Raw genomic sequence first — 21938 nt, 5'->3', positions numbered from 1 at the left:
AAATCCAACTCCTTATAAATAAAAAAGAAAACCTTTATGAAACGATGTAAAGAGGACATGAAAACTTCACTGACAGGCTAGTTATTAACAGTGAAAATTCTACATTTCAAAGCTTCATGGGGGGACTTCCCTGGAGGTCCAGTGGTAAAGAATCTGCCTTACAGTGCAGGAGACTCAGGTTCAACCCTGGTCAGGGAGCTAAGATTCCACATGCCGCAGGGCAACTAAGCCCGCGTGCCACAACTACTGAGCTCACACGCCTCAACTAGAACCCGCGTGCCACAACTACAGAACCCACACGCCCTGGAGCCCGTGAGCCACAACTAGAGAAGAGAAAACCCACACGCCACAACTAGAGAGAAGCCCGGGCGCCACAACGAAAGATCCCACGTGCCTCAACGAAGATCCTGCGTGCTGCAACTAAGACCATATGCAGCCAAAAATAAATTAAATAAATAAATAAATAAATAATAAATCTTAAAAAAAAAAAAAAAAACTTCATGGGACACATTTTCATTTAGGTCCGAAGCAAATCAGGAGCGCTGCCATCACCGCTGTAATCTGTTACTGTTATAGAACTTCTTATCAAGGCAATTAACAACAAACAGAAATTTTAAATGAGCGCTGGAAATCAGGAGGCATGCATGAGTGTTCCTCTCTGGGAACATTTAAAAAAATTTTTTGTCTGTAACCCTTGGCAAAATACTCATTTTGCTTCATGACACAGTACAGAACACACACTCTCACAGAGAAAACAGAAGTTTTACTAAAATATGAGCAAAGCATGTTAATACTTTATTCTATTCTGTTTTATGTGGGTTTTTTAAAACACTGGTTAACAATCCACAAATTGATGTCACTGTCCGTTATGAAACAAGACCAGTGTTTGAAAAACACCAGTATGAGGCACACAGCCAGGAGTGGGTTTCTGGGTCACTCTCCTCCAGAGTGGCAATGTTTGGCAATATTTATATAAATTTTATTGTATACATGCTTTTCCTTGAAAACCACTTCAGAGAACATATTCTAAGAAAATAAATTTCTATATACAAGCCCCTTTATTACAATATTATTTAGAATATAAAATTAAGAAGCAATTTAAACATTTGGTAATAAAGGTATGGTTAAATTAGAGCACATCCGAATAATGAAATACCATGCAAGCATATAAAATTATTATGCCATTTGTATTTACTGCCATACTATTTTAAGTGAAAAAAGGCTAGTAAATAGTTTGTGAAGGATGGTCTCATTTTTGTAAACATTTAAAGCATATTTAGGGCTTCCCTCGTGGAGCAATGGTTAAGAATCCGCCTGCCAATGCAGGGGACCCGGGTTCGAGCCCTGGTCCAGGAAGATCCCACATGCCATGGAGCAACTAAGCCCCTGCGCCACAACTACTGAAGCCCACATGCCACAACTACTGAAGCCCGCGTGCCTAGAGCCGGTGCTCCGCAGCAAGAGAAACCACCGCGATGAGAAGCCCACACACCGCAACAAAGAGTAGTCCCCGCTCACTGCAACTAGAGAAAGCCTGCGTGCAGCAATGAAGACCCAACGCAGACAAAAATAAATACATAAATACACATACATTTATTTTTTTTAAAAAAAAAGCATATTTATGTCTAAGAAAGAGTGGAGGTGAATATAACAAAATATAAGATGGTAAAATTTGTGTGGCTGCCTTGGTAGACTTTTTTGGGCTAAACTGAAGCCATTCTGAACTTCTTTCTTCCTTTCCATCCCTTCCTAAAGAAAGAGGAAAGCTTTCTCATCTGCCCAGGGTCTCTTGTGAGTAGGAATGGTCATGTGACTCACTACTGGCACTGAGACCTGCTGAGATGCTTAGAGTGGGAGGCTTTGCTGTGATATGAAAAGATTAACATGAGTTGCTAGTGCCACCTCTTTTCTTCGTTTGCAGTTTGGAATGTAGGTTGTAAGGACAGGATTCCTGGACCGGCAGCAACCATTCTGAAACCATGAGTCAACAAGCATGAAGGGAGAAAGTTAATATGCTAATATAGAGCAGAAGGATCGAAAGAGCCTAGGTTTTTAAATGACATTGTTAAACGGCTGAACTACATAAAGTACATACTTCTTATGTGATACAAATAAATTCCTATATGTTTAGTCACTCTTGGCCAGGTTTTCTCAAACTTGCAGTAGATAGTTCATAGTTATGAACTGATACAGAAGGATCATAGTTGACTTTTATATTCTTATCATTGTTTATCAAATGGCACTAACTTTCCTAAAATAAATATCTGTTATTTTTGTAATAAGAAACCAAAAACATAGGTTTACTGATAACTTCCAACTTCCTTCTAATATACCCATTAAGACACAAAAGTTCTATTGTATGAATATCCAGTTTTTAAAAATTATGAGTAATGCTGATATAAACATTCTTGTACATGTTCTTTGATGCACTTAGGTATGCATTTCTGTTGTGATATGTGTAGGAGTAGAATTGCTAGATTTGGGGTGTGCATATGTTCACCTTTATTAGATAATGCCAAATAGGCTTTCAAAGTTGCTATATTAATTTGCTCCTCCTGGCACTATATGAGACTTTGTTACTCCACCCTTGTCATCACTTGGATGTATAACGATTAATTTCCATTTAAGAATGACTTTACTTGCATCCCACAATCCAAATATCCATAGTTACTTCTTCTTTGAACCATGAGTTATTTAGAAGTCTCTGGTTATTTTCCAAATATATAGAATTGAAATTCTTCTTTTTATTATTGATTATACTTTAATTACACTGTAGTCAGAGAACACATTCTGTAAGGATTCATACAGTTCCAATTTGTTGAGAAATGCTTTATGGCTAAAATATGGTCATTTTTGACAAATGTTCCATGTGTACTTGAGAATAATGTGTATTTAGTGGTAGTTGGGTACAGTGTTCTAGTAATATCAATTAGGTAAATATGTTAATTATGCTTCATAAATTTTCTGTATCCTATTTTTTTATTTTCTTATATTATCAGTTACTGAGAAAGATGTCTTAAAACTTATTATCATTGTGAATTTACCCATTTCTCCTTTTGGTTTTATCAATATTTGCTTTATTTATTTTTGAGATTGTGTAATTAGGAGCATGAAAATTTAGAATTATTACAACTTCTTGGTAGATTGAACTTTATATCAATGTGAACTGTCTTTCTTTATCTTAAAAATAGTCTAAGCTTAGAGTCTGCACCGACTGATGTTATAGCTGCACCAGCTCTCCTTTGGTGAGTGTATGCTATGTCTTTTAAAATGCTATTACTTTCAACTTTTCTGCACACTTACATTTAATGTACATCTTTTATAAGCAGCATATATTAGTTTTTGCTTTTATCCAGTCTGATAGTTGTTTTAAATGTGAATTTCTATTAAAGTTTAACATAGATACATACAAAGTGAATAAATGGTAAGTGTACTGTTCATCCTGACAAAGTAAATGCAGCTGTGTAGCCAGCACCCAGATCAGGAAACAGAACATAACCTTCACATACAGGCACCTTCTCATGCCCCATTTTAGTCACTGTTCTTCCAAGTGTAAACACTATTCTAACACTGTAGATTAGTTTTACCTGCTTTTGAACTTTATATAAATACACTCATTCAGATTAATTGGAGTATTTAATGAAATATTAGTAAAAAAAATAAATGTTTACTTGCAATGTACTTAAGGAAATTTTTATGTTTAAATCAGCCACCTAAATACGTCTTGTATTCATTACACATTTGACAGTTTTTCTCTCCTTTCTTAATTCCTTTTGGATTATGTATGTATGATTATTATTGCTCCTTTTCCTCTCCTCTATTACCTTGCTACTTGTATATTTTAATTAATCTCTTTCTGGAATAGTGCCCTAGAGATGATTTTTAAAAATTGAAATATTGGTCAATCGAAATCTAATATAAATTTGCACTCCCACAACTTCCCAGGCAATGCAAAGACATTTAAACACTTTAACTTTGAATTTTACATTTCTCCTACCTCTGTGCTTCTGTTGTCATGTATTTCCATTCCGTATGGGTTTTTAATCTAAACATGATTATTACTACTATTATTATTAATTTAGGTTTTCCTACACATTTACCCTTTCTGTGGCTCTTCATCCCTCCCTCCATCTCTGGGCTTCCACTTGTGACAATTTTCCTTCCACCTTAAGAATTTAGCATTTCCTCTGCTCTAAATGTGCTGACAATAAATCCTCTCAGTGTTCTGTCTATAGAAAAAGTCATTATTTTGCCTTCCTTTTAAAAAAAAATTTTTATTTATTTGGCTACGCTGGGTCTCAGCTGTGGCACGCAGGATCTATTTCCCTGACCAGGGATTGAACCCAGGCCCCCTGCATTGGGAGCATGGAGTCTTAACCCCTGAACCACCTGGGAAGTCCCTTACCTTCATTTTTGAGGGGTATTTTCACTGGATATAGAACTGATCATTATTTTTCTTTTATCATTTGGGGATATCATTCTATTGTCTTTCTGGATTCCAGTATTTCTGTTGGAAAGTCAGCTGTCAGTCTTATCACTGCTTCTCTGAACAATTTTCTACTGCTGCTTTTAAGTTTTTCTCATTTCTGTGGTATCAGCAGTTCTGAAATTCATGGGTTTCACAGCACTTCTTGAGTCTATGATTTGATATTTCTTGTCTGTTTCAGAAAGTTCTCAAACTTTATCTCTCAAATATTACTTGTGTCTCATCTTCTCTCTCTCATCCTTCTGTGGCCTTTTCACTATGTCCCATATGTCTCGAACATTCTTTTCTGCCTTTTTCATTTTTGCCTATTTAAGCTGGAGAGCTGTCTTCAGTTATAGAGTTCACTTTTTAAAAAAGATTCTAGTTTACTAGTGCAGGTCTCCATTTTATCATTTAGTTCTTTCATCATAGCTCTTTTTAAAGTCATATCGGTATCTGGACCAGTGGGTGTGAGTCTATTGTCTACTGTTTTTCTCTTGATTTTTCAGTCAAGACTTGTTTATTTCTCCTGAGTTTCCAGTCAGACCTTTTTTCCCATATTCTGGTTATTTTTTATAACTGAATGCTGCATATGGTATACAAAAAATTGTAGATATCATTTGACACTCCATATGTTGTTATCTTTTTCTAGAGAGCCCTGGCTTTTGCTTATGAAGGGCACCTAGGCTATAGGCAGACCATCTTAACCCAGAGTGGATTTAGTCAGGGATAAAGATGACTCGAAGCTCAGCTTGGGCTTTATGAAGGCTTCAGTCCTCCAGAGGGTTTCACCCTTAGTTTACTTCTAGCTCCTTCTTACTCCAAGGGCATTGTCCTTTATTGTCCCAACTGAAAGTCTAGGATGTTTACTAGATCTCTTCTGCTTGGTGGCCTGTGAACTCCAATTTTTGTCATTTCCCCCATCCTGTGATTCTGTCAAAACCTCAGTTCAGTTTCTTAGTCTCTCAGCTGCTGCTTCTACGATCAGTGTTTAAATGAAGGGGAGACATGGTGCCAATTTCCAGATACACCTTGTTCTCTGGTCTTAGTCTGTCTCTGATCAATCACACTGTGTGCGCGTGCACGCGCACATGCACACACACACACACACACACAGAGTCCAGCAGCGTTTTCAGTTGTTGCTGGCAAGAAGAGTTGTTTCAAAGTAGCTTTGCCTGTCATTGTACCAGTGGAATCCCAAATTTCAATAAATGATCTTTTAAAATAAAAAGTTACATTTTATTGGAAATGCATCTCATAATGAAAGGAATAGGATGCTTTTAAAAATCAGTTTGTATATCCATGGATGAATATGATTGATCTCTAGAATGAGACAAGTTCAGAATCCATTCTATTCCTATTTGTTAAATCTAAGTGATAAGAAAGTTGTTTACATAAATAAGTAGATGGAAATAGAAGTAGTCTGTCATTTAATTCTTTGAATAGCTCCTTTGAATGCCAACATTCACATAGTGATCTATCATCATAAATTTTTAAATAGTGTTTCAGCTGACAACTCAATTAAGTTTTTCTTAAATAATTTAAAGGAGAGCATTGGAAAATACTTGACTATTTTTACGTTTTGTTATTTTGTCACTGGATGCATTCTTTTCTATACACCTACACCAACATTTTGAACTGTTTCTTTGTTTGGCCCTGGAGGCTTTTATATACTGAGGCAATGCACCTTAGTAAGGTTCTTGATTGCTGAGGGGTACTCCTTTCTTATAAAAAGTAGGAAAAGGACATGTTTTTAATCAGGACAATTTTTGCAATATATATGAAAGTTGATGATCTTAAGACAGATTCCCTTAAAATTAATTTTGCTCTTGGAAATCCTTACAGTTTGAAGACACTGAACCAGGAAACTAGGCATTAGTGCTGCTACTCTAAGGGAACTGTAAAGTTCAGAAAGCAGCAGGGCTTAGAGTGGTGCAGGCAGTTGGAGGTAAGATATGACTGAGAGTTGTCATTTATTCTCAGGGTTGTTCCCCAGCTGAAGCTCTATAAGCTGAGCAGAGAGAGGGAAAACCTTGACTGCAGAGCAAACGGAGCATTATTGCTTACTGTCTCTTCAGATAAGCAGAGAGCCAGACAGAGGAGTGAAAAGATTGTGTCTCAACCCAGCAGAGATGCCCTGACGCTGCAGACACAATTAATTTGGATCGAAGCTACATACCTTCATGTGGCCCTGAGAAGGGAGAGACCGGTACCCAAGTTCACAAAAACTGAGGCAAGTGCAGTCATTCTGCGCTCTCTGTCCTGAATGGTCTTTCCCAGGTGAAATCTCCAAAGTCACTAGACCTCTAATCTTAAAACCCAGAATGAATAAAAATGACCGGCAAAGGAAACAGCCAGCAAGCAATGACAGATGCCACGATGCAATGGAACATGGAATTAGTGAAGGTGGTAGATTTAGAGAGAGCAAGGCTCATTATTCCTGGAAGAATTAGTCTGGGGGCTTCGTTTGGTTTTCCTTAGTCTTTACCTGATGGAAATCATCAGACTGGAAGGGGTGTGTTGTGTGGATCCCACGTGCTATTTCTCTAATCAGGAGCCTGTGGGCCCCTTTCTGGACCCACCGTGGGCTCAGTCCATGAACCTAGGCGCACTGCTCAGCCTCTTGGGCTGTTGCCTCCAGGCCATTTTCATGGCCTCCCAGGGAGTGTGGATCTGGTCAACTGAGGTCCTTCAGGTCAGCCCACCATGCCTGCGGAAAGCAGGGATTCCTGATTCTCTGCACAGGGGTCTGTGGGGACACAAAGGCAGTGGCTTGGCTTTTGCAGTTTCAAAGACCAACCAGGAACTTGGCACTAAGATTTTGGTTTCACCAGTGCTTCAAGGGCAGGCTTTGACTTTCCTCCATCTTATTTCCTCGTTGTTCCCAGGGAACTTGAAAGGGAATTGCCCTTAATTAGGGCTCATTGTTCAGGTCCTCATCTTATGTCTGTCTAGAGTCTGCCTTCCTGCTGGGATAGTCCCATCTCAGCAACCTAATAAATATATCCTGAGCAGAAAATATAGAGTTGGAGGGAACTTAAAGGACAACCAAAGAGGACCACCACTAAGCCCATGCATCTTTGTGCCAAAAAAAATTTTTTGAAGTCACTTCTTCAAAACACTTAACTTACATCTGCTAGACAATTTTTTTTTTTTTTTTTTTTTTTTGCGGTACGCGGGACTCCCACTGCCGCGGCCCCTCCAGTTGCGGAGCACAGGCTCCAGACGCGCAGGCTCAGCGACCATGGCTCACAGGCCCAGCCACTCCGCAGCATGTGGGATCCTCCCGGACCGGGGCACGAACCCGTGTCCCCTGAATCGGCAGGCAGTCTCCCAACCACTGCGCCACCAGGGAAGCCCTAGACAATTATTTTAATATATCTATTTTGTCATAGCAACATGACTGTCAGAGACCAACATATTGTCAAAATAAATATGCAAATCTATGACGACTATAGTGTGAGCCACGCCCCCGTGGACACAGCATCCGGGCACAACGAACAGCTTTCATGGCCCTTCACGGCAGCCTTACATCAGTGCCTTTTATTTTGCAGCTGAGAAAACAAACGCCTGAGATGGGAGAAGTGACTGTCCCAAGGTCCCCTTGCCACCTAGCCATCAGCTTCCTGGCTCTGATACTTTTCCACTGCTTTCCTGACTGATCCTGGCTTCCTGCCAACTCCCTCCAAGGAAGCTGAGCCCATGAAAATCACATTTCTCTAAACTTCCTGGAACACAGGTCCCGGCTTCCAAGTGCCGCCCGGCTTCCAACTTCCACACACACCTTGTGACAATAACCCCTGTGAGCTGCGTTTTATGGGACATGAGGCAGGTGTACTACAGTTGAATATGTGTCTCAGGAGAGCTTATTAAAACAGCTAAGTTAATTAACTCTTAGAAACATGTCACCTTTTCCAGGAAGATACAACTGATGCACAGGAGCTTATGGGGACAAGTCCTTGGGGAAAGTGTGGCCTTTGATCTCAGACACCCTTTCCCAGGTCAGCCGGGCCCACAGGGCTGGGAGGTCTCTTCTGATCTGGGGAAGGGGGGGGTGGTGGGCTGGCCTGAACACAGGATGCCATGCAGACTGGCCTTGTGCACAGGAGCAGACAGGTGAGATGATCTGCTCATCCATTAGAGCAGATTCTGTAAACTCAACTGGAAAGGACTCACTGAGTCCTGAGAGGAACCTGAGGGCAGATGGGCATGTGCCTAACCCAGGCTGGGTGTCTGCTTTAGGAAGGCAGTGGCGAAACCTTAGCAAGGCATCACGAGGCCAAAGGTGAGATGCGATCTCTGCCTCTGTGAGCCAGCTTTAGATGGGCAAGTCTCTGTGCCAGGGTCAGGGACCGTCCTCCTCCCCAGCAGGCCCAGGTGAGGAGTGAGGGACTCCTGGTGCCCCTCATATCAGCCACAAGCAGCATCTCTGGGTCTGAGGCACATGCCTCAAGGTCATCTAAATCTTGCAAGTGATGTCATGCTCCCCAGGGGGAAGGCATCTCGACTGCTGCACACGTGGTGGTCCCCACCAGAGCCTCCTCCCGGAGCAGGTGGTTTCCTGGTATTTGGATCCAAGAAGCCTGGGCCTCCTCGGGATGCAGAATGCCGGCAAGCCCTTGACCGCAGGCTCAGCCTTGCCAGCGGCTTTGCCAGAACTCTAGCGCCGACCCAGAGATTCCTCACCCTCCAGCCCTCCAGTTTGAGCCTGTGATCTCCAGGTCTTACAAAGTGCCCTTTTCCTCCCACCATGTATCTGGGGGAACTCTCCAACTTCTGAGCTAGTTCTGAACCACTTCCAGGAATGGCTGGGAGCAGGAGTGAGTGCTGCACGTGGCCCTGCAAGGCCAGCACTCTGCACACCTGGGCAAAGAGCCCGAGGGCCGCCCCAGTGGCCACACCTCAAGCACTCAGCGCCGCCTCTGCACAGAGAGAGTCCTGTGTGCACAGCTCGCGCTGTCCGTGGCTTCTGCCCCGCAGCCCTGAGGCATCAAAAAGCCAGACTCTGTCCCCTTTCCCTCTTCTGATGACCCAGTGGCCAGACCCCTTCATCCACCCCTTTCCTGGGAAACCCCTTTCCCGTCCCTGACTAGCCATGATGGCCTGTCTCAGAACTCTCATGGCGATTTAAAACAGGACTTGTGTTTCACTCTGTGGCCTTTGCTGCAAGTGTGCATTTGAATCCCTGATGTGACCTTGCAGCATTGTTTTGGGCCAAGAGTGACCTGGCCAGAGCTTCCCCCTCCCCCCATGCACCCCGTGTGACACATTAGAAGGACACAGGCTGAAGCTCCCTTTTAAGAATCGGGGGGCAAGGGTGGGGTTACTATATAGCTCCTAACCATATATTCTGGTCGGATATTCTGTATATCCTATCTCATTTTACATGCCCAGCAAGCCTGAGAGGTACACGTAGTCATTCCTGTGGGACAGATAAGGAACCCGCTGCACAGAGAGATTAAGTGACTGCCCCCAGGTCCCACGGCAAAGAAGTGGCTGAACTGGTCTCTTTCCGGTCATGTTCTGGCTCTTTACGTTGCCCTGAGGTTCCTCAAGGGCTCCATCCAGCACAGCAGGGAGAACAGGAGGGGAGAGGCCGGGAGGGCACAGAGCTCTCTGCACACAAAGGGCTCTGGTGAGGTGAAAGGGCCACGTCTCTGTCCCACCCTAAGGAATCCCTCTGACAGACGCTGGATCTGGATCCGACAGCCAGCGGCCCACCAGCTGGGAAAAGCACTGCAGAGGTGGCTGAGCCCCCATGCCCACTGACAACGAGGGCGTGTTTGGTGCCGAGGGGGAAAGTAGAACAGACCTGGGGGGTGGGCGTGTAGGCCTGCCTCGGCCACCAAAAGCCAAGCCTCCAGCATTCTCTGCCAGGGACTGAGTTTCTACAGGAAGTCCCGACTCCGGGCTCTTTTCTTCACTTTGTCAGGACTCCTCCCCATGAATCCCTCTGCTCCCACCCTGGGCTGTGGGGGGGGGCTTGAACTCGCAAACCTGGGATGGCCGGTGGGAAGAGCCTCCCCGGCCTCGGCCAAGCTCAGGGAGGGACCCTGCGCGGGGCGTGGACTCAGGCAGCCCCGGCAGCAGCCCAGCCGGCTTACTGTGTCCTGGCTGTGTGTTCTGGGAACTTCCATGCCCCCGTCCGTAAAGTGGGGAAGACAGCAGTCCTGTCTTAGGACTGTTGTGAGGATTGAGTGGAATTATGTCTGCGAAGTGCTGAGTTCACTTCAGGTGCTCAAACTACTCATCTCTTCTCCTTTCCCTGTTGATGTCAGGTTTCAGACAGGCCAGCGCCAACGACACAGAGTGACCCTGGGGACTGGGGCGGGGGGGAGAGAAGGACGGGAAGAGGCTGCTTGGGACAGTGTGACCGGCAGAGATGGGAGTGCGGGGCTGGAAGCCATGCCGTGGCTGTGGGCACCCAGGGCCCACCCAGGCACACTAGGTCTGTGCACCAGGCCCACTGCAGAGGGTCTCTCGCTGTAGTCCTCAGCCCCTCGCCCCACACCAGTGATGTCGGAACCTCTGAGGATGCAGCCTGGGCTCTGATACTTCATAAAGGCCTCAGGGGATTCTTAACACACCCAGGGTGGAGAATCACTCCTAAGGAGGGAGAAACAAGAACAGAGATGTCCCTTAAACAGCAAGAAAGGAAGACCCAGCGGGAGTAAAGAGGATCATGACCTCGTCCAAACGATTACTTCCCAAAGGTCTCACCTCCAGACATCACCACATGGGGGACTAGGGCTCCAAGGTACGGATTTGGGGGACACGTTTCAGTCCCCACCAGTGTCTGCATCCTTGTTCAGACAGTCAACTGTTGATCACAATTACCCTTTTCAGACTTTCTGTAGCAAAAAATAAACTTCCATTGGGTTAAGCCACTGAGACTTTGGGGCTTATCTGTTTCTGCAACTGATATGACCTAAAACACCTTTGTTCCTTAAATGCAAGTCCCTTTATATACCAGGGCCCAAGTCCCTGATTCTTAAGATCTGGCCATTTCCAGTTTCCGATCTCTTCATCCTGCCTTAGTCACTCAGCTGCAACCTTGTCGTATTCTTTGTAGTTTCAGGCACACGACATGCGCTTGCCTGCTCATCTTTGAACCTTAGTACATGTTCCTTCCCTCTGCCTCAGATGCTCCTAGGAATCTGTCACACCTGCGCATGCATTACCGTGTCTATTATAGTCCCAGCATCATCCACGGTGGATGGTGACTGCTGACTCCTTACCTGGCCGCCCGACCTGAGGAGGTGTGCTTGTTTATCATTAGAATATACGAACTCCCAGCGGGAGTCAGAGGGTCCGCTAACCAGACCAATAAAAGGTGTTTTGTTTTTTTGTTTTTTTAATGTTACTTTTCCTGTTTAATTGAAAATCGTCTTTGCGGAAAACATCATGGGGAATTTTATTCTTTGTACACTTTGTTTTCTTCAAAACCAGTATTAGATGAGGTACAATGATCGTTGCCGCTATTCAAGCAGACTCTCGGGCAATAGAGGGAAATTAAAGGCTACCCTGGGGTTATTATAATGGACCTTTCTTGAGACTGAGTTGAAAAATGTTAAAGAAATTAACAGCTACAAAGTTCAGAGCTTGCCAGCGATGCCCCAGATAATAAATCCACACGCTGTCTCTGCCGCCCCGCAGTGTCGCTCGACAGTGAGCCCAGGGATGGCCACTCCCCTCTTGAAACCATTTGGTTCCTCTGGTCTCTGTCACAAGAGGGGCCAACAGATTTCAGCTGGTGTCGCTCTCCAGTGGCGCCTCCCCTGCCTCTCGGGTGACATCAAGCCCCCCATCAGATGCCTTCAAAAGATGGCATCACTCTCCTTATACTTTTCCCAGCTCTTCTGGCTTCTCTCCTGCTTCCCGAGGAAGTCCATCTTTGTTTCCTCCGCAGACTCACTCGCCCCATCTGATCGTTAAGCATGAACTTCCTCCGCTCCAGGCTGTGTCTGGGGCCATCGTCTCTCTTCACGTGGGCTCTCCCCCGGCTGACCTTCCTGCCCACAGCTTCACCGGCCCCGGGCCCTCCCGAGAACCACACATCTGTGTATCTCCAGTTCACTCATCGAGCTCCAGGCACACAACGCGACATGTCTCAGAGTCAATGCAGATGTTCCTCTGCCTCCAAACCACTCCTCTTTCAATTTCCCGGAGGGCAAAGACACACCTTCCCTCCTTAGTCCTGTAAGCCAGAAACCAAGTGTCATGCCCGTCACTGCTCGGTCCCTTAATCCCAAATCCGGTGCATCACCAGGCCCTGGCAATTTCAATTCCTAAATATGTCCCCAACCCACCCATTTCTCCCCACTTCCTTTACCCTCATCCACACTATTCTCACCTCTTTCCTAGGTCTGTGCAGTACCTTCCTGACGGGTTGCTCGCCCCTCCTCCAGGCCCTCTGATGCCTAGGTTCCTTTCTCCACGGTGCTGCCAGAGTAATCTTGCCAAATTCAAATATGGTACTGTCACCTTCTTCCTTAAAACCTTCCAGTGACTTCTTACTCCTCTCAGGATAAGACCAAATTCTTCAGTTGGCCCATGGAGCCTGGCCTGGCCTCAGCTTCTCTCCAGCCCATCCACATGCCACATCCATCCCTTAACATACGCCGTTCGCTGGGTCTGGATGCTCCCTCCCGCCAGCTCCTGCGCTCCCACCCCGCTACCCTGTCCATCCCCTCAGGTGTTAACTCACCTCACCCTCTGGGTGAAACCAGATCCCCTATTAGATGAGGTCATAATGCAATATACTTTTCACTGTTATACTTTAAACAAGTGTCCTTTTCATTTCTCTGGGCGAGTATTAGATTATCACATGTCTCCTTGACTGAATGGACGGTAGGTTCTCTGGGGGGCTGGGGGTAGGGTGGGGAGAGCCTGTATCTGGTGTTGCTCACAGTCGTCTCCTGAGAGCTTATTACAGGGCCTTGAGTCACACCCTTTTAAGATGTTTTATGAAGAAACAGATTTGCCATGATTTGTGAAGAGTGGAAGTTTGTCCCTGGATTTCTCTTTAAGGCTTCCTAGTTACCGTAACAGATGCTGCTGAGAAACTATGGGCTCTTTTGGCCAAGACACCATCCTGCAAAAGGAGACTGGATGTGGCTGGACAGCTCGGAAGACTTCCGAGTGCTGGGGGAGTCACCCCTGCAGGCAGCAGTCCAGAAAGGCACCACCTCCTCAATTTCTCTGCAGCAGAAATGGTTGACCCCTAGAAATCCTGCAGGATGCTTTTGAAGATAGATCACTTCCCTGAGACAACCTCTAACTTGCGATGTGAATTTGTAATCTCCTTGTTGCTGACGCAGACAGACAAGAGCAATGAGGCAGACCTTACCCAAGTTACCAACAAACAAAGGAAAGGACTCAAGGTGAATCTGACCCAGAGAGTCTTAGAGAATTTTAACCCAAGCCTACTCTTGGCAGACAACATTAACTAGAGGAGTCTGGGCTTCATTGATACTTTACTGAGTTTCTAAGACGTTTCCCTCACATTGAAAAAAATCAAATCAACTAGATATTATACATATGTATGTACTGCCACGTTAAAGACCATCTGGCAGTCCTCATCATTGTAGTCCCTTGTATTACATGAGCACAAAATTGTGTGTATAGTATGTATGCGTTTGTTTTTCTAATAAAAAAAATTCCATAGTTTTTATCAGTATCCTAAGGAGGTCTTGATTTACAAGTGTAGGAACCAGCAAACTACATACAGAATAAAGCCTCTTCTGGTCCTAAAATTACATACATCTTAAAGCTTAATGCCAAATTGGTGGCAGTGTTGGAAAATTTAGTGAAAATCTGGACCCCCTGTATTTGATTGTTAAATATTTGCCTGAAAAAAAATTCAGTTTTTATGCAGATATCTGGAGTCATGTAGGTAGAGTCCAAGACCTTGGCTGTAACGTTAACCCACACATTTGCATGATTGATGCTGGGCTCCGGACCCCCCCTGAGGCTAAGCGCATTCATCTAAGTTCAGCCCAATGGAAGGTTGTCAGGGACCCAGCACAGCAGGGAAGGGGAAGATTCTGTGAACAACCACAACTCCTGATCCTAGTCAGTACGTGCCTCCTCACGCATCCAGAGGAAATCCTCTTGATTTTAACAACCAAAACTTGACTGGAGCTGAGTCAGATACCCATCTGTTAACTCCCCAGCCAGCCCACCTCTGGGAAGTAGGGGAGGAGAAGCCAGCTGGAAATGTGTCTTTCCCCACATAAAAGGTGTCTTATTTGCCTCAACACCTGCACAGGACGGGAAGAGGCCAGCAGAAGACCCCAGACCCACACCCAACACCCTCCCGGAGCCATATGAATGGTTGCCCCCAACTCCTCCTGACTGCTTGGCCATAAGGAGTTAATACTGCAAAATCATGACTGAAGATGTAGAACTGAGAGTCTTCAGACCCTTGCTCCAAAGAGTTTTTAAACCACAGACTCCTAAAAGGCGGCTGTTTTTTGTTCCTTTTTTTGTATTTCACGATAGCCATAAGAAAAAACTTAAAAACTGCTGCCATTATGTAAGGGAGCATCGACTGTCCAAGGAGTTCAAACTCTACTTCCATGCAATATCTTATCAATACTTATCCTCCTATATTCCCCCACTTCACCTCCTCCCCCAAGGCATCCTTCTCTTTGGGTTGCTCTTGATATGAGGTGAATATTGGAGCCTCTTCTTTCCCCCCACTTCAATGAAACTCCTTTGACCTCAAACCAGAGGGATGGAATAGGGGAATAAAATTAGTGAATGACACACACTCAGCTCTCATCCTTTCCAGAGCACTCCTAGGTCCTGGTGACGCTGGTCCTGGCTGATCTGGGGGAGCCTTCCCCGCCAGATATTTGAGTTAGGGCCTGGGATCATTCCCTGAGGCACATTTTCCTCTGCACAGCTCCACGGCACCACTGGGTGGGGTAATAAAGGGTCTGTTTACGATATTAAATTTCTCCAGGCTTGAGGTGGGGTCTTTTGGACTCTTTACCAGGGATCAATTTTTCAGTCTGCTGCTTTATCTACCTGACAGGAAGACTTGAACTACTGCTATTTCTAAATTGCACTTCTAAATATTGACTTAATGGCAAGGCTCAAAGTGTCATAACACAGCTCACTGGAGCAATAAAGATTTTCCAGGCCTCATCAAGAGGTCTGTACAATGTCTGGTGGCGACTGGAGAAGGAAGAGGAGGGCTTGAGAAGAAAAATAAAACCAAGTCATGTTTAGAAGAAATGCCACTGCACTTCACTAAATCTTGCGGAGACAAATGAACACTCACTGGGCTATGAGCTGTGGCCGGAGGGGACCAAGGTGGAGGGAGAAAGGACAGCAGTGATCGTTAATCCCTCAGCTGTCAACCAGTAAGAATGCAGGGGCCAGAGCACGCCTGGCTTGGGCTGGGGGGCAGGGCCTTCAGAGACAGCTGGTTCTCAGGGAGCCTTTATTTGTGGATCCAGTTTAGAAGGACTGGACAGTGTCTAAGAAACAGGAGACTTTTCATCCCATTTCTATCAAGACTTCAACACGGCCAGATGGTTAGCTAATCTCCATTTAGATCACTGAGGAAATTCTAGGAGGTTATCTGTTTTAGCTTCTGCCCTCCTGGTAGGAAACACCATAAACTGATCTCAAGGTGTATTTGTCACATCACATTAGCTGCTGAACTGTGAATCAAAGAAAGCGACTGGCCATTTCTTGCCCTTCAGGAGCTATTTTGGAGGAGCGACAAGATATTTTACATTCACGTTAGCATTGAGACTTTGTAGCTACTCAGTGGTACATGAATTCAAATTGCTGATTATGATTAAGGAGCCAGACTCTCCGGGATGAGATAAAGAGTGATGCTCTGTAATACAGCTGAGAGAAGTCTGAGACATGGCAACCGTCTCCTTTAAGATCTTCCCCCCCTTTCCACGAGCACTGGCATCCATGGCTACCCAGAAGGCCATCCGAGGAGAGTGTATGCTCAGGAGGCATGTGGGGATCTGGGAGGAGATGCCGGGGGAGGTGTTCTTCAGAGCAAGAAGAGATCAAGTTCCAAGACACAGAAAGTTACATTAACCGGATACCGTGGAAGATGGCCCTTATGGAATCGGGACAGCATTCGTCTTGATGGTCCTCAGGTTCGTTTGGAGGTGGTCCCTGAGAGCGCGTGTTTGCTCCCTGCCCCCTCCCAGGCCTGTGCCTGTGCGCCCTTGTGTTTGTTGATGATGATTGCTGAGAAAGACCTCAAAGCGCAGCAACGTCTTTCGGCTCTGGATCTCGTCACGTTGGGCTGAACCTGAGCTGGGCTCCTCTATCAAGTCTGATTAGCTTGGCAGATGCACCCACTTGTCTTCCTAACCTTACATCCAACTCCGTGAAAAGTTGAGCCTCCATTTAAGGTAGAGTTCTCTTCAACCCTTCCCGTGCTTGAAAGCTTCTTCTTATGTCAGCCCAGGTGGCCGCTATGGACCGAACCCCAGGCATCTTCTGAAGCAACTCCAGCGCTCCCCCGACACTGCATCTGCCCACAGAACCAGCCTGTCTGTTTGTTCTCCTGCCGGGTTTTGAAGTAACGCAGCTGCCCTGGCCGTCCTGGGCTCACCGCTGGATGCCAGTCTCTGCCCTGCGGCAGCTTTCAGGGCCCTCAGCACAGCGCAGCCATGGGCCTGCTTTCCCTGCTCTCCATCCATCCTTGCTTGACGCTCCTCCTCCGAGAGCTGGCACAGCCTTGAGTCCCCGGAGCAGCTCTCCGTGTGACCACCTGCAACCAGCATCCTCCAAACTCTCGCTCCAGGCCCACGTCCTCGGTGTGGCCCCCTGTGACTCAGCCCGGGCCCGCTCCCCCGCCCCCCAGAACCCGCCAGGCTCGCACAGTTCCATCAGGCGGCCGCCGTCTCCAGCCCAGGCCAGCAAGATCCATCCACAAGCTTCTCCCCACTTATCCCTTCATTTCTTCTAGGCCTCCCTGATCTCTTCTCCCACAATGACAATCATCAGTAATGCACCGTGAAGAGTTAGGAAAAACGTGTCTACAGCCACGGGCATGGAAAAGTTATATTGTCCACTCACTAGGAACACATCCTACCAATGCGAAGTCAGTGGTGAGTTAAGTATTCCGTTGTCACTGAATCCTGGCATCCTTAATGAAAGAGTTTGGCTGACAAGATGAGAGTCTCCTGAAGCCCCCTCACAGCAGCCAGGGCAGTCTGCATGAGTGCTTACCTCCCTCACTGAAGTAAGTTAAGTACTTTAGTTTCTCATTGATTTAGGATGTACAGGAGGAATGTTAATATAAAGGGACTTCATTTAATGCACAGCCAGAAAGTTGTAAGAGCTTTGAATCCTCTTTTCAGTATTGTAGGGGAGCTCAAAATCTGTAGAAATGGTACTCCAAGTTCTTTTGTAAAGCAAATAAGCACCCTATAATTTATCTCTCCAGTGTATCCAAAATTTTACCCACGAAAACGCATGATATACTGCAGAAACACTGCTGAACCAAGGGAATTAGGAAATGGCATTATGTCTGGTCTGATGTTAGAGAGTTTGAACCAAAATTTAAAGAAACATGTCCATAAGAAACATGTCCATAAGAAACATGTCCAAAATTTAAAGAAACATGTCCATAAACATGTCCATAAGACATTTCTTGAACAAAGACCCCATTATCTAAATCCTGCCTTGGTCTTCAAACACGTCTACATGCTTTTTTCTCAGAGAACTACAATGGTGCTTTGAGATTTGGAAGGTTGGACAGGCATGGATGTCAACACACTCACCTGGCCAGTAGTACATGTAGACCTTCCTTTTGGCCTTGGTCAGAGTGATCCACAGAGGTTCTGATCCGTTCCACCAGAGAGGCATCAGGCTGTCTCTGTTGACCCCTATGTCAAATGACTTGTTGGTGGCGGGGTCCCACATGTAGTTCCCGATCATCTGATGCACCTCACAGTGGCGACCTATGTTAATGAAAACACAAGGCTGTCAGTTTATTGCTCTGGTATTCTTACATTTCATCTTTATTTTCTGAATTTAAAAGCCATTCAGGCTCATTTAGGGAGGACAGAAGAGCATAAATATTTGCTTTTGATTTTTTTTTAAATCATAGATGTTTCTTTTCTCTTAGATTGTACCATAAAGGCAAACAATCCAGTAAGAAGTCCAATATTGATTGAGGATGGGGACATTTTGAGTGAAGTTGATTTGCCATGTCTGAAGCTATTTTAAGTTAAACTGAGGGCATCAGGTGTAAAATCTGACCCACTGTTCGTGGCCTGACGTCTGAAGAAGCATCAGTGTGGACATTGTAGATTTCCGTGGCACGTGGGTTATATTCTCAACCCAGAGCTCTCTCTGCACCCTTTCCACACCCTCCTCCCACCAGATCACAAATCTAGATGCTATGGAGTTTGTTCCCCTTTTTCCTGGATAAGAGGAGTTATCACTTCAGCGCTGGACAACAATGGAACCTATGACATTTGGAACAGGATGGTGAAAAATAGATTCTACTTTTTTTTTTTGGAGGGATACTAAATTTTATAACAGCTGTACTGAGATATAATTCACTTGCCATAAAATTCATCCTTTAAAAGTATACATCCAGTGCTTTTATTGTATTCACAAAGTTCAACCATCACTACTGTCTAATTCTACATTTTCATCACCCCCAAAAGAAACCTCGTGCAAATTAGCAGCCACTCTCCATTCCCTCCTACTCCCAATCCCAGGTAACCATTCATCTACTTTCTGTCTCCATGAATTTGACTATTCTGGATATTTTGTATAAATGGGATCATACAATATGTGGCCTTTTATGTCTGGCTTCTTGCATTTAGCATAATGTTTTTAAGGCTCATGCATGTCGTAATATCTATCAGTATGTCATTGTTTTTCGTGACTTAATAATATTCTACTTTGAAAAACAAAGCAAGAAAACAACCCTCCCAAAGGAGTGTTACATAGAGAGGAGGGTTGCTTCTGTTGGTTACAGAAGTGAAAGACACAGCGCTTGGAATCTTTTGAAACATTAGGCTTAAATTATTTATTTTGGAGCAATCTGTTACATCTTTAAAGTAAAAATAACACAAACATTGGCATGTGCATCAAAAATTGCTGCAATTTTAGTGAGCGTCATTTGGCATCGGGCTGAAACACGCTTCACGGAGCTCACTGACTGTGCTTAATCAAAGTGGCTTTTTTTGTTTGCTTGTTTGTTTGCTGTTGCTCTGTCTTCTTGCCAGCAAGCCCCCCAACACCCACACTTTATTTTTAATCAGAAAAAAGGAGAAACCGTAAAATAAAACTTTGAAAATTTGTAGACCCAAAATATCTTAAAGGAAAAACTTTTTATTTCATCACAGAAACCCATGCCTTCCACAAATGATGCTTGCAACTTAAAGCCCAGAGAGCCAAACAAAATGATTTCTACCCAAAGCTATAGAGTTAGTTTTTTGACCCTGACTGAAGCTTTCACATGTAAACTGAAAAAATTAAAAAATAAAAACTTTGAGAAAATGATCCAGTGATTAAGGAACTTCTTAGTTTTATTTATTCCTTCAACTAACATTTATTTACTAAATGCTCCTATGAACTATACACTGTGATAGGTGTAGAGACTCAAATCTGGATAAATGTAGTCCCCATGCTCAAGTGCATTGTTACATAATACTCAACAAAGGGTCCTCTGCATAAAAGAGACAGGCCTCCTGGGAGGCGCTAAGAAGGGGACCACGTTGTAGTCTTTTTTTTAAATAAATTTATTTATTTTATTTAATTATTTTTGGCTACGTTGGGTCTTCGTTGCTGCACACAGGCTTTCCCTAGTTGAGGCGAGCGGGAGCTATTCTTCATTGTGGTGCGCGGGCTTCTCATTGGGGTGGCTTCTCTTGTTGTGGAGCACGGGCTCTAGGCACGCAGGCTTCAGTAGTGGTGGCAGGTGAGCTTCAGTAGTTGCGGCGTGTGAGCTTCAGTAGTTATGGCTCGCAGGCTCTAGAGCGCAGGCTCAGTAGTTATGGCACACAGATTTAGTTGCTCCGAGGCGTGTGGGATCTTCCTGGACCAGGGCTCGAACCTGTGTCCCCTGCATTGGCAGGCAGATTCTTAACCTCTGCGCCACCAGGGAAGCCCAGGTTGTTGTCTTACTTGGAGAATTACGAGGATTGTCACCATCTCGGGTGCTCAGGATAATTCCTACTATTAAAAGTAGAGGCATCCTTCTTATTGGTTCTTGTTCAGGATATATGTTATCCTTTTGGTGTATCAGAGTTTAACAATATTAAGGGAACCTGCCTCATGAGTAAAAGTTCTTATCTATTTCCTTAACCCAAAATACTGCACCCCCTATCTAAAAATTTCTATCATCCTAATGATGCTCACTCACCCTTTTCACGAGGCAAGATAATCATGATAATAGTCGTGGGAAATGTGTCCTTTAGGGTCTTTCTCTGTAGATGCTCTCTAGCGCTCTCCCAAGGGCAGGAAGGGCATCTCAGCTGGTGCTGGTGTGTACAAACTCACAGGAAGGGTGAAAATTAGAAGGGGGTATGAAAAGCGTTACTGAAGTCAGTAGACCAAAAGGAGCCTCTGAGTGAATCGCCAGGAGAGCGTCGGAAGGGCTACAGATATCGGATATGGGAATAGTAAGGGAAGGTATCAAGCGGGGCTGTGTGTGTGCGGGAGTCTCTACTTTTAACTGGAACTGTTTCAACTATTCTAGAAGGAATGCGTGAAACCCAAATCTAAGCAGGGGCCTCACGTGATTCAGTTTTCAAAACGTGCTACATTCAGAGAAGCATGAAGCAACTGAAGATATTTTTTTAAGTACTTATAACCTTTACTTGTAGATCTCAGAACCCCACAATATCATGTGATAAAACTTCCCTCTTCTTTTCAACACTCACGTTCAACACTCTAGACCCAGAGGGTGGTGCAGGCTCTCTCACCTCCTTCGCTCTTTTCCTCATGGGTAAAATATTATGGCCTCCTTTAGATTGTAGAGCCGTAGTGTGACTGGATTGTGGTGTGTGTGTGTGTGTGTGTGTGTGTGTGTGTGTGTGTGAGAGAGACAGAGACAGAAAGAATATTCTCCCAGAGAATTTCTGCTAAATTCTCTACCTCTCACACTTATTTTTTTAAAACACCTGTAAGACCTCATTGAGGAGAGGTAGGATCTATGTGTGCAGTTAACACACAGTTCTACCACATTTTTACATTTCAGATGATGAAGTCCTGTTTCCTGCGATTCTCTGGGTCCCTTAGCTTTTTTCATAATGGGTCTTCTCTCCTCACCATTAGGTAGGAGGTAGCATTCGCTTTCATAGTTTCTTTTCATACCAATTGGCTGTGGTGCCCGTAGACTCAGGTGAGCTTCAAAGCCTTTAATTATGGCATTCTTCAGGGAAGCGTCTTTGAGACGAGGCCTCCAGAGACGGCTTTGGTTCCTGTTCCCACCTAGCGTCCTGGCTGGTCTAGGCTGGCCCAG

At 44.9% G+C, this 21938-nt stretch overlaps 1 protein-coding gene across 2 annotated transcripts in view; it reads right to left on the bottom strand.

The window, feature by feature from the left end:
• The window catches only part of ENPP6 (ectonucleotide pyrophosphatase/phosphodiesterase 6), a 96587-nt gene that overhangs the window by 31416 nt on the left and 43233 nt on the right, over nt 1-21938 (bottom strand). For both annotated transcript variants that reach the window (XM_081220899.1, XM_081220900.1), the window contains exon 2: nt 18238-18417. In XM_081220899.1, coding sequence (XP_081077025.1) covers nt 18238-18417 — 180 coding nt within the window. The remainder of the gene's footprint in view (nt 1-18237; nt 18418-21938) is intronic.

This window comes from Mesoplodon bidens, assembly GCF_964165515.1.
Source record: "Mesoplodon bidens genome assembly, chromosome: 20".
Classification (NCBI taxonomy): Eukaryota; Metazoa; Chordata; class Mammalia; order Artiodactyla; family Ziphiidae; genus Mesoplodon; species Mesoplodon bidens.
The sequence above is the reverse complement of the archived record's forward strand: the minus strand, read 5'-3'. Positions and strand labels throughout refer to the sequence as shown.